The 11,719-nt window shown below is 53.5% G+C and overlaps 1 protein-coding gene across 1 annotated transcript; it reads left to right on the top strand.

Annotated features, from left to right (window-relative positions):
- Positions 1-1,626: 1,626 nt before the first annotated feature.
- On the top strand, positions 1,627-9,839 carry KLHL21 (kelch like family member 21). Its single transcript, XM_081017169.1, has 4 exons — positions 1,627-2,737; positions 4,942-5,347; positions 8,525-8,597; positions 9,277-9,839. Exons 1-4 carry the CDS (start codon positions 1,708-1,710, stop codon positions 9,568-9,570), a joined length of 1,803 nt encoding a protein of 600 aa, XP_080873295.1. The 5' UTR covers positions 1,627-1,707; the 3' UTR covers positions 9,571-9,839.
- The last annotated feature ends 1,880 nt before the right edge of the window (positions 9,840-11,719 follow it).

Here is an 11,719-nt window from a genome sequence, read left to right as displayed (position 1 = left end):
ACAATTTGCATTTGTTTTTAGTTCTGAGGAGAGGGGTTTCGCAGCCTCTGTAAGTGTGCGAGTGTCCTAGTTTGTCAAATAATAATGGATGCATGTGAACAAGAGTTGTTTATCGCCCTTTCTTTTGGCACTATAAAGAAGTACTTGACTGCTTAAGTTGTTGTTTTTTGGAGAGGGCCCACCTGAGTGCACCTAGAATGCACCACCAGACTATGGAGCTGTGAAGTCCTAAGCTTAGGAGCCAGATCCACTAATTCCCCATGATGGGGGATATCCAGCTAAGTCACCCTCTGGGTATGACTTACTCAGCATCACCCACTATATTTAGAACAGGGGTGTTAGTGACTAATTCTTTATTGCATCATAATCTTCTGCATGCATCAGAATGTGAAAGAGTGGTGAAACGGGCCCTTTCCTAGGAAAGTCCACGAGGCTTGCCTCACGTTTATTTGGGAGTCCGCCTCACTGAGTTCAACGGGAGTTACTCCCAAAACAAGATTGGCCCAACCCCTGCTCACTCAGTGGCTTGTTTCTTTAGAACAGGGATAGGCAACCTAAGGCCCGGGGGCTGGATCTGGCCCAATCGCATTCTAAATCTGGCCCGCGGGCAATCCGGGAATCAGCATGTTTTATATGAGCAGAATGTGTCCTTTTATTTTAAATGCATCTCTGGGTTATTTGTAGGGCATAGGAATTAGTTCATATTTTTTTTCAAAAGTATAGCCCGGCCCACCACATGGTCTGAGGGACGGTGAACCGGCACATGGCTGAAAAAGGTTGCTGATCTCTGCTTTAGAACGTTTATAAGCAACTTTGTACTCAGAAAAATCTCAAAGGAGCATACAAAAACTAAATATACTAAAAATCTACAATATATAAAAGAAAATACAGTAAAATAACTTCAACAGAATTAAATGTCAAGAGGGAATTGTAGCTGTTACCACGGAGCCTGACCTTATGCATGTTCACTAGGGAGTGAGTTGTGCAGACAGTGAACATTATATTAAAGAAGCCAGCTGGATGAGACCAGTGGCCCATCTAGTCCAGGATTGTTCTGGCAGGGGCCACCAAGATGCCGCCTTCTTGGAAACCCCAGCACAAAGTCACTCTCTCCTCCTGCGGTTTCCAGCAAGAAGCATTCAGAAACATTACAGCCTTAGGACTATTAGAGCCATCGTGACTAGTAGCCAAGCAGCGGGTAGCTATGATGTCCCGAGCAGCTATGCAAGGAGGGCTGTCGCCAGGCGCATCCCGCTAGCCTTTCCCCTGGGCCTTCTTCCTGCGCACCCACGAGCCCTTCAGAGTTAGCGAAGGTTCGGGTGGAGGCTGAAAGGCGCCGCCACTGCCTTGGAAGGCTCCAAGCAATTTGCCTTTTACGTCCAGCCGAGCGCCTGTGGCCTTTCGCTTGGAGCTCGCGGACGCTTCCTTCTCCAGAGCCCAGGCTTGCCCTTTTCCCGAGGCTAAAGCGAGAGCCCCCCCCCCGGCTCCCCTTGGAGGCAGGAGGGCGGCAGCGAGGAGCCTGGTGTTCTCCGAAGCTGCTTGGCGACTGAGAGCGGCTCCCTTGCAGCCAGCCAGCCAGGCGCGCCGTCGTCGCCCTTCGGAGGAGGCGGAGCGCGCGCGGGACCGGCGCCAGCCCAGGCGAGGGAGGAGCCGGCCGAGGGGTGCGCGGAGGCGTCGGGTAGCAGTCAGACTCAGCGGCGGGCGAGAATGGAGCCGACGACGGGCGAAGAGGCGACGGCGGAGGAGGCGGCGCACGCGTCGGCGCTGCTCCGGGGCCTGTGCGCGCTACGGGCGGAGCGGGCGCTGCTGGACGTGACGCTGCTGGCGGGCGGCGGGGAGTTCGGCGCCCACCGGGCAGTGCTGGCGGCGGCCTCGGGCTACTTCCGCGCCATGTTCGGCGGCGGGCTGCGGGAGGCGCGCGCGGCGCGGGTGCGGCTGCACGGCGTGGAGCCCGAGTGCCTGGCCCTGCTGCTCGACTTCGCCTACACGGGCCGAGTGGCGTCTCCCGGCGGGCCGGAGCTGGCCGAGCGCCTGCTGCGCGCCGCCGACCTGCTCCAATTCCCAGCCGTCAAGGCGGCGTGCGGGGCCTGGCTAGCGGCGCGCCTGGAGCCGGCCGCCGCCCTGGAGATGCAGGAGTTCGGCGAGGCCTTCGCGTGCGCCCCGCTGGCCGCGGCCGCCCGCCGCTGCGTCCTGCGCCACGCCGCCGAGAGCGAGGGCGAGCTGGCGGCGCAGATGGAGCGCCTCCCGCTGCCGCGGCTGCTCTCGTACCTGCGCGACGACGCGCTCCGCGTGCCCAAGGAGGAGGCGGCCTTCGAGCTGGCGCTGCGCTGGGTGCGCGCCGAGCCGGCAGCCCGCGCTCCGCTCCTGCCCCAGCTCCTGGCGCACGTCCGGCTGCCCTTTGTGCGCCGCTTCGCCCTCCTGGCCCACGTCGAGGGCGAGCCGCTGGTGGCGCGCTCCGAGGCCTGCCTGCGCCTGGTGGCCGAGGCGCGCCTCTTCCAGGCCGGCCGCCTGGACCGCCACGACCGCGCGCCCTGCGCCCGCCTCCGCCCGCGCCCTTCCACCGGCCTGGCCGAGATCCTCGTCCTCCTCGGCGGCTGCGACCGCGACTGCGACGAGCTCGTCACCGTCGACTGCTTCAACCCCCGCACGGGACACTGGCGCTACCTGGCTGAGTTCCCCGAGCACCTCGGAGGAGGCTACAGCGCCGCCGCCCTGGGCAACGACATCTATGTCACCGGTGAGCCGGGACGGGAGGGCTGCCAGTTGCTGGAGGGTCCCTGCTTGAAGGAGTTTGCCACAGGGGTGCCCTCTAAAAGCTGCACGAACAGCACCTAAACCACGGAACTCCCGCATGAGGTGGTGATGGCCACCAACTTGGATGGCTTTAAGAAAGGATTGGACAGGTTCATGGGGAAACAAGGGTATCCATGGCTACTAGCAACCCTGACTAGGCTCTGCCTAAGGGATGGAGGCAGCAATGCTTCCGAATTTCAGTCGCTGGCCAATAATAAGTGGGGAGAGTGGCAGTTTTTGCTTGGGTCCCGCTTGTGGGCTTTCCATTGGGGCATCTGGTTGGCCCCTGTGAAAACAGGAGTTGCAACTAAATAGGCCATTGATCAGATACAGCTGTATTGTTCAGTTCTTATTATCTTAAGGGGACCCATGCATATTAGCACCTGCCAATTTGCGTCATGGGTCTGTGCCCTAAGGACCTAGCTACCCTCCTGCCCAAATCCTACAGGCAGCTCTTCTCCAGGGTAACAGGCTCCATCCACTCTCTCTCCTTTCCCTCTTGTCAATAATGCCGTATGGCTGAATGTGTTGTACTGTGTTAGGCTGCAGACATATCACTCTTGGGAAGCTTGCAGCTTCCTATAAGCATCTGGCTGGTCACTGTGCTTGGCTAAGTGGGCCTGATCCAGCTGCAGGGCTCTTCTGACAATCTTACATGCCTTCTTTAGCTCCAGCGTGTGTGGCTGATGCTTAGAGATGATGATATGTGTCACCAGCAGCATCTGCCTTTGAGCTTGTGGGGAGCTTCCAGTTTGTTTTGACCTTCCTCCTGGGAAGCTGGAGAGAGGAAGCTGAACAAGGGGCTCTGTGTGAGTCTCCACGCCCCCTTCCCGTTCATTGCTTTGCAAGTTATTTATAGAGCGGGTGCTAGGAGCCAGCGAGGAGACACCTGAGCCGAGACGCCTCTGTGCTCTGCCCCAGCACCAGCCACCCTCCTGGGAATCTTCCCTGCGGGAGTTCTCCATACAGCTGTCAAAGGACATTAGGAGGATTTTCTCTCATTCCCATCAAGCGGCTGCCCTTGGGGCAGACATTTTCTCCCTCAGCAAAGCCTCCCCCAGTGAGCTTTGGGGACCACCACAACCCTGCAAACATACATGTGCAGGGCCCAGAAAGGAGCTTTCGTAAGGGTAGCTGGTGGCCCCAGTCCCATGCCCACAGCTGATCACTGGGATGTGCAGAGGAACGGAGTCTTCCTCTTGGTGGGGAGAAGCCATGAAGTTTGCCCCATCAGCCAGGCTGAGGTTCTTCGAGCATGGTTAAGCCCTGTAGACCTCAGACGAAGGATGCAGCTGAAGTCTGTGTGCAGCACAGGTGGATAGCCTATATTCCCATCCCAGCTATTCCTATCCACCCCAACCAAAACAGCTAAAGGTGAGGGATGGATGGGTGCTGTAGTCTACAAACGCCTGGCGGGTACCACATCTCCATCATAGAATAGAATTGTAGAGTTGGAAGGGATCATGACGGTCATCTGGTCCAAATCCTGCCCACAGCCATTCCTGGGTGGTCTTGAACCACCAACCTTCTGGTTAACGGCCAGGCGCACTGACCCATCGTGTCACAGGAGGGCCATCGGCTCTCCCCAAGCTACAGGTTGGTTCTTGTCAGAGTCTGAGAGCATCGGACACAGGCCTGAAGCTGATTCTCTTTGCCACAGATGATAGTGGCCCTGTACCTCATTTTCCCTAAGGAAATTAGCGCACCCTTTTTTTGTTTCTGGGTTTGATCAGAGCCTGGTCTTGCTTGAAGGAACGCTGAGGTGTCTCAGCGAGGGGCATTTGGGCTTGCAAGCAAACATAGGACGTGGGCAGTTCTCCCCCAATTAAGAAATGCATTTGTTGGTGTGGATCAAAGATGGATCAAAGTCATGTTCTGCGTTCTCCAGGGGAAATACCTCTGTCCCAAATCTTAGGAGATTTGCTGCTGCTTGTAAGAAGGCACGGTTTAATGCAGTACAAAGGAGCTCAATTAGATGGAGCTGTTGCCTTACGTAAGTGAACCGTTAGGGTGAACCATGTGCCCTGAGCCACAGTCTTGTGTGTGAGTCCTGCATTTTTGGGGGTCAGGCCAGATGACCCCTGGGGTCCCTTCCAACTCTACAGGTCAATGATTCCTTGCTAATGGGATGCGGTGCTCTGCCCCTAGGAGGTTCCGACGGCTCGAGACTCTACGACTGCGTCTGGCGCTACAACTCCAGCGTGAACGAGTGGACGGAGGTGTCTCCCATGCTGAAGGCCCGCGAGTACCACAGCTCCGTGGTCCTGGACGGGCTGCTCTACGTGGTAGCCTCTGACAGCACCGAGCGCTACGACCACACGCTGGACTCCTGGGAGCCTCTGCAGCCCATGCTCTACCCCATGGACAATTGCTCCACCACCGCCTGCCGCGGAAAGCTCTACGCCACCGGCTCCTTGTCCGGCAAGGAGTCCATGGTCATGCAGTGCTATGACCCCGAGTCGGACCTGTGGTCCCTGGTGAACTGCGGGCAGCTGCCCCCCTGGTCGTTCGCACCCAAGACCGTCACTCTCAGCGGGCTGATGTATTTTGTCAGGTAAGGGCTGCCTTAGCCGCTGCCATCTCTTCTCAAGATGGGGTGAGGGTGGGAATGTGCAACCTAGAATTGTAAAAAAAGCCACTTGTCCCACCCACACAATAGCCCTGCTAGGCCAGAAACAGGGATGTGTCTGCATAGGAGTTTTTACGAGCTTCTTTGTGAATGTGTTTGATCTCTCTGGAGTTTTTGGAGGGTTGTGGGATGCTGGTCCAGTTATGCAACATCCCGGACTGGGCAGGGGGTGGGAAGGAACTCTTGCCCCCCCATCCCCCTAGAAGGAACTTTGCTTCATACCTCCAAAGCTCTTTCTGCAGATTAAGTTGGCAAAGCTTAGGGAAGGGAGCTTCCAAGTGCCTGTTGCTTCCCAGAGGTGGCTCCCTGGTGCCCTTCATCGAGAGGGGCTGTGGTAGGTCAGGTTCCTGCTATCTGAAAGGCACTCGAGGCCTTCAGCCAGTGATGGGCTGAGCTTGTGATCAAGCGAGGTCTGAAAATAGTTCGGATAAGCTTGTTATCTTTCAAGTTGGCCGAGGGGAGTGGCGAGGAGGGGGGAGGAAGGAGAAGGGGTCAGCTGCCCCTTTCCTTGTTGGGATTTGGGCACCTGCTCTGTTCAGGTTGCAGTTCACGCTCTGTAGACTTCAGAAATGGGTTCCAGAACCAGCTTAAGATCTGGCGGATCTTCGCTGTGCCAGGAAACTCCCATCGGTTGAGGAGGCTCCATGTGACTGTAGCTGCCACAGCCCACTCGCAGCCATCGGTCACCCATTCACTTGCCCAGGCAGGGGCCAGGGACTGCTGCAACTGTGGCCCCTACAGTCACCAAGAGGCTTCCTCTGGTGTGGAGGCTCATTCGGTTCCTCCTGTGTGAACAGGGGCTGGGCAGAGCTTCCTTGTGACCTTCAGTCTCATCCTTCATCTAGAAATCAGACAATCTTTTTTTTTTATGGGGGGGGTTGGGGAGGTACAGCATACTCTTCCCAATGAATGAACAGCTGCTGCATGGGGCCTCAGTGACTTTATAGCTCTGGGGTCCAAGTAGGGACTTTCCTGATTCTTGGCTCAATCAGGGCCTAGTACAAAACCCTCAGAGGGTGCCAGGATGGTGAAACTCGCTTTCACACCCTTGTCCGGCTTACTATAGCCACTTGGTCCCTGCAGGGCTCTTTTCTCTCCTGCAGTGCTAGCTTCTGCCTAATTTGGGGGCAGGACATGCAACCCGCTTCCCCAGACGTAAAGAAAATCCTTTTTTGAAATCAGGAATTGCCCCCTGATCCTTGAAATGAATCTTAAGGGGCTTCAATCCGCTGGTGCAGGCAAGGAACGGGAGGCTTGGAATTCCTGCTGCTGAGATTCATTCTGGCCCATTCCACCCCCCCGTCTCTACCAGCCCCACTGAGATTTAACAGTTGCTTGCTAAAGCGTTTGGCTGCTCTACTCCCGAGCAGCAATTGTGCATTCTGCAACCCTCCAGAGCTTGGCTTGAGAAATAGTTTAGATTCCTGCAGAGGCACCAGAAACATTTTGCAGCTCCCAAAGCTGACAGGACAGTGACCCTCACACACACACACCCTTTCGCTTTGCACCCACCTCCCCAAACTTTTCTGCTAAGTGCCACATTTCATTGTAAACACGGTTACCCATCAAAGTTAAACGAATTCAATTGGCATTCGACATTTGCTGGGATGGGAGGAGGAAGCAGCCCAGGAGAAGGTTCTGAGCCTTTCCATTTCGGCTGGGAGTTTTGTAGTAGCCTTGATGGGCTCCCAGGCTGCCATTCTGAGGGTCAGAAAAAGCACATTTCTTTTGTCATCGACACCCCTCACCTGTTGCTGTCAGGCTCCCTGTTTCATGAACAGAGCAAGGAGACGGGCATTACGCAACGGCTCGGCTCGGGAAGCTTCTAGGGTTTCTCCTTTTATCTCCTTCCCCTCCTCCAAAAAAAGATGGGTGGAAACTGCAGGCAGCTCCTCCTCATCCAAAGTCTAGCTCAGTGGTTCAGGCCACCATCGCCTTGGCTCCATAAACTCATAAACCCCTGTGCTCCCCGCCCTATAAATAGCATTATTCATGCTCCACTAAGGAAGGTAATATAGCACAATAGCATTCAAAACAGTAGCCATTAATTGCACATTTATTCATGTTCCAGTTAAAACTATTGAGCTTATTAATTCCACATAACTGATAGACTTGATCCAGTGGTACCAGCTTTTCAAAGTCTTGATAGTCTAAAACATCTGGAGGTCCACAGGCTGAGGAATGCTGCTTTTAGAGAGGCTACGGAAAGAGCAGATTGCAAATCTCTGGAAGGTTGGGGGCAAGCAGAGGACAGAGAAAGGGACATTTTTTGCAGGTTTGGTGTGTTTGCACAAAGACCTCCTCCTCCTCCTCACCTTCCTGCCACTGTATTCTGCTCTGGTCAGACCTCACCTGGAGTACTGTGTCCAGTTCTGGGCACCACAGTTCAAGAAGGACACTGACAAACTGGAACGTGTCCAGAGGAGGGCAACCAAAATGGTCAAAGGCCTGGAAACGATGCCTTATGAGGAACGGCTGAGGGAGCTGGGCATGTTTAGCCTGGAGAAGAGGAGGTTAAGGGGTGATATGATAGCCATGTTCAAATATATAAAAGGATGTCACATAGAGGAGGGAGAAAGGTTGTTTTCTGCTGCTCCAGAGAAGCGGACACGGAGCAATGGATCCAAACTACAAGAAAGAAGATTCCACCTAAACATTAGGAAGAACTTCCTGACAGTAAGAGCTGTTCGACAGTGGAATTTGCTGCCAAGGAGTGTGGTGGAGTCTCCTTCTTTGGAGGTCTTTAAGCAGAGGCTTGACAACCATATGTCAGGAGTGCTCTGATGGTGTTTCCTGCTTGGCAGGGGGTTGGACTCGATGGCCCTTGTGGTGTCTTCCAACTCTATGATTCTATGATTCCTCTCCATCAATCCTACCAACCAGAATCTCTATTTTCTAAGTTGCTCACAAAATGCCCTGGAAATCTTGAGACTTTGCGTGTGTGCGCCAAGCGCTATGAGGTCTGAGTGGATTGGGTCCCCATGCCCTGTTAAGGAATAAAGTAGACACTCAGGGACCGTGCCTTCCCTCCCATCTGCTCGACAAGGCTAGGGGGTGTTTGGATCTTCTTCTCGGTCACCTCTACTTGATTTCCTTCTGCAGGGACGACTCTGCTGAAGTCGACGTCTACAACCCAGCAAAGAATGAATGGGACAAGATCCCTCCAATGCTCCAGGTGAGGTTCTCGGATCTTTAAAGAGCAGGAATTGAAGGGGGGGAGGAGATTGAAGAGTCCAGACCAAAGGTGGCAATGGAGAAAAGCCTTAGCGAGAGAGGGTTGGATTACTCCAATGTGCTTTTTGTGGGGAATCCCTTGCACTTGATCTGGGAGCCGCAGTTAGTGCAGATTGCTGCAGCATGGTTGCTGTCAGGAGAGAGACTCTCCTGTTACGCCTGTGCCCATTTGCTGCCAGTTCAAGGCGTCGCTATTAGAATAGCCAATCAAGATCCTTTCTTAGGCATAGCAAACCACACATTATCAAACAGACACCGTATACAAATTGTGCAAAATACGAACTCAACAAAACAAGGTTTGTCCCAGTCATATCTTTAACTCCAGAAAAAATCAATTTGCATAAATAATACAATGCAGCACTACCAAATCCCCGATCATTTTCATTAGAATAGAAAAGCCTTTTTTAAAGTCCAGCCCACCATTTCAATTCGAAAGGGCATCCAATTGCATCCGAACACAGACAAAAACCTGCTCCTTGATCTCGGGAACGACGCTGCACCATTTGGTTTACGATATCTTAAAAGGCTTCCGGAAGCATAGCAAGCAGGCGACCAACCTCCCAAAATGCAGAGTAGATAAGAGATTGCTTGGTTTGTACACCGCTCTTCTTTTCTTCCAGGTGCACGTTGGAGGGAGCTTGGCCGTCCTGGGAGGGAAGCTCTACGTCTCCGGCGGCTACGACAACACCTTTGAACTCTCGGCGATGCTGGAGTCCTACGATCCGGAGACCCGCAAGTGGAGCTTGGCTGGCCAGCTGCCGGAGCCGATTTTCTGGCACAGCAGCGTCAGCATTTTCCGCCAGTTCATGCCCGAGACGCTGGAAGAGGGCGAGGAGCGCCCCTTGGACAACGCCATCAGCCTGAACCGCCAGCGCCAGAACCTCCACAACCTGAACCTGAACGAGTTGCGCTAGCAGTCAGACAGCTTGTCTCTGGGGCTTGGAGGAAATCTGTGGCGCCGCTTCTTGGGGAGGCAAGCTGGGAAAGGATTGGGAGGCGGGTGTCCTCGGCTGCGAGGACTGCATGGGTGGCGAGGAGGGCAAGGAGCGGGCTCTTTGAGATCAACAGTGCTGTCTTCAGGGGAATCCCTGAAAAGGGAGGTGTCCAGTTCTCCTCCGGTTCCTTCCTGGCAGTTCCCAAGGAGTTTGAAAATAGCTGATCAGAAAACTTCCCCTTAGGCTAACATGATCTGGTGCTGTTTTGCTTAAAAATAGCCAAACGAAGGCATGAGCACAGTTCACGTAAAGTCATTATGCATGGAGAGGAGAACACAGATAGAGCAAAGGCTTTCCTTCCCCTCGCTCAACACTAGAATTTGAGGTCTCCCCATGAAATCGAAAGACAGTAGGTTCAGGAGAGACACACCACACTGAATTTATTTACGGTACTCCTTGCCACAAGATGTGATGTCCCCTTGTAGCGTTTCTGCAGGAGACGCCCAGCGGCCGTTTTTATTCAGGTTAGCTCAGTGAAACGTCCTTGTGTGGGAGACTAGAGTGCCACTAAATGCTAGTTGGCAAGAGAGAGCTTTTGTGCTTGCCAGAAACTTCTGGCTAACCACTGTCAGAAATGGGGGTGTTGGGTTAGACGGACCCTTCGCTGCATCCAGCAAGGCTCTTCCTGTGTGGCTAAGAATAAGCCGGACATCTTTGCTGTCACTAGCTGGTGCCTTGGGTCTGCCACCAAGTCCTACTAGGGGAAAAGTCCTGGGGGGGGGGGCGCTGCTCTTCCTCTCCCCCCCCCCCCCGGCAACCTGATTGATGCCCATTTCTTCAGTTGCATGTTGCTGCTGGAATATCATCCACTGATTCCTGTTGCAGGAGCTCCCATCAGAATCATGGTTTCTATCAGCACAGAGTTCTTCAACCTTGGGTCCCCAGATGTAGGTGGACAGCAACACCCATCATCCTTGACCCCTGGACTAAGCTATCAGTGGATGATGGGAGTTATAGTCTGCCCAAATCTGGGGGACCCAAGACAAAAGAGCTCTTGTCTACTCAATCTTAGTATCCTTAGTCTGAGTGGCCAGCTTTGGGCAGGGGAGCATTGCCAGTTTAGTGACCTAGGGGGGCCTGCCCTCCAGTAGATTGTTTTGAGGTGCTCTTCACGGTCGGTGCCTTAATCACAGTGCAATTTGGAAGGAGACTCTGTTGCTGCCAAGGCACAGCACTAGCAAAGATGGAAACAGGAGGTTATTTTAGAGGGCCTTGCCCACGGTGGCTGCCTCTGCTGCTGTATGGCTGCTGTTTCTGGGTTGTGCAGGTAGAATGGCCACTAATTTATAAGATTCGGTTGGTACCCCACCCCTGGGGGGGGGGAATCTGCTGCAGGAATGGCGGGTGAGGTCCTCCATCAGAGCTGCCTGGGGGAAGTGGGGACATCGTTGCTTGCGGGGGGGTTGTGTGTGTTGTCATTCTGTGATGCTGCTTCAGTTTCTCATTTCTTACCCTCTCCCTCCCCTTTTCCAGCTAAGGTCAGCTGTTGTTTTCTCTTCCTTCAGACTTGGTCAGGGTTCTTTTGCAACCCCCTGCTTTCCACAAGTAAACACTGAAGTCCCCCCCCCCCATATATACCCTCTTTAAGCCAGAAAAAGACACACTTGCGAGAGAGGCTCCTTTTCAACTCTGCCAGCTGTTTACAGACCTGCTGTTGCTGCTGCTGCTTACGCTTACGACATCTTGTTTTGGTCTCACTTGATGAGTAAGGTTTAAGTATTTTGTGCCGGGCTGTTTTAAAGTCTATTAATAGATTTCATGATACTTTGTCATACTCACAGCCAAGATCTCTTTGCCATCTCTAGAACCAGATGAATTTGCCTTCATCCTATTTATTTTTAACTTTAATGTAGATACTTGTGTTTAACCTAGAGTACTGTATGATAATGCTCTCGGAAGCAAAGATATTTCCTATATTTTTTATTGTTTTCTTTTAAACTTGAAAGCTGAATGTTAAGTAAAGGTGTGTGTGTGTTAAGGAGACTTGTTCTATGCCAGGGGACGTATGGGGTGCCATTTTGCTGGATTACACACTTCTTAGACATAAAATGGGAAAGAAGACCAGTTC

This window comes from Podarcis pityusensis, assembly GCF_964106645.2.
Source record: "Podarcis pityusensis genome assembly, chromosome: 8".
Lineage (NCBI taxonomy): Eukaryota > Metazoa > Chordata > Lepidosauria > Squamata > Lacertidae > Podarcis > Podarcis pityusensis.
This window is presented reverse-complemented; position numbering and strand designations above follow the sequence as displayed.

Bases quoted from the DNA above. Each gene is read 5' to 3' on its own strand.
- KLHL21 (XM_081017169.1), top strand. From the start codon at position 1,708: ATGGAGCCGACGACGGGCGAAGAGGCGACGGCGGAGGAGGCGGCGCAC. The intron at 2,738-4,941 runs GTGAGCCGGGAC...CTCTGCCCCTAG, and splicing joins CAACGACATCTATGTCACCG to GAGGTTCCGACGGCTCGAGA. The intron at 5,348-8,524 runs GTAAGGGCTGCC...TTCCTTCTGCAG, and splicing joins GGGCTGATGTATTTTGTCAG to GGACGACTCTGCTGAAGTCG.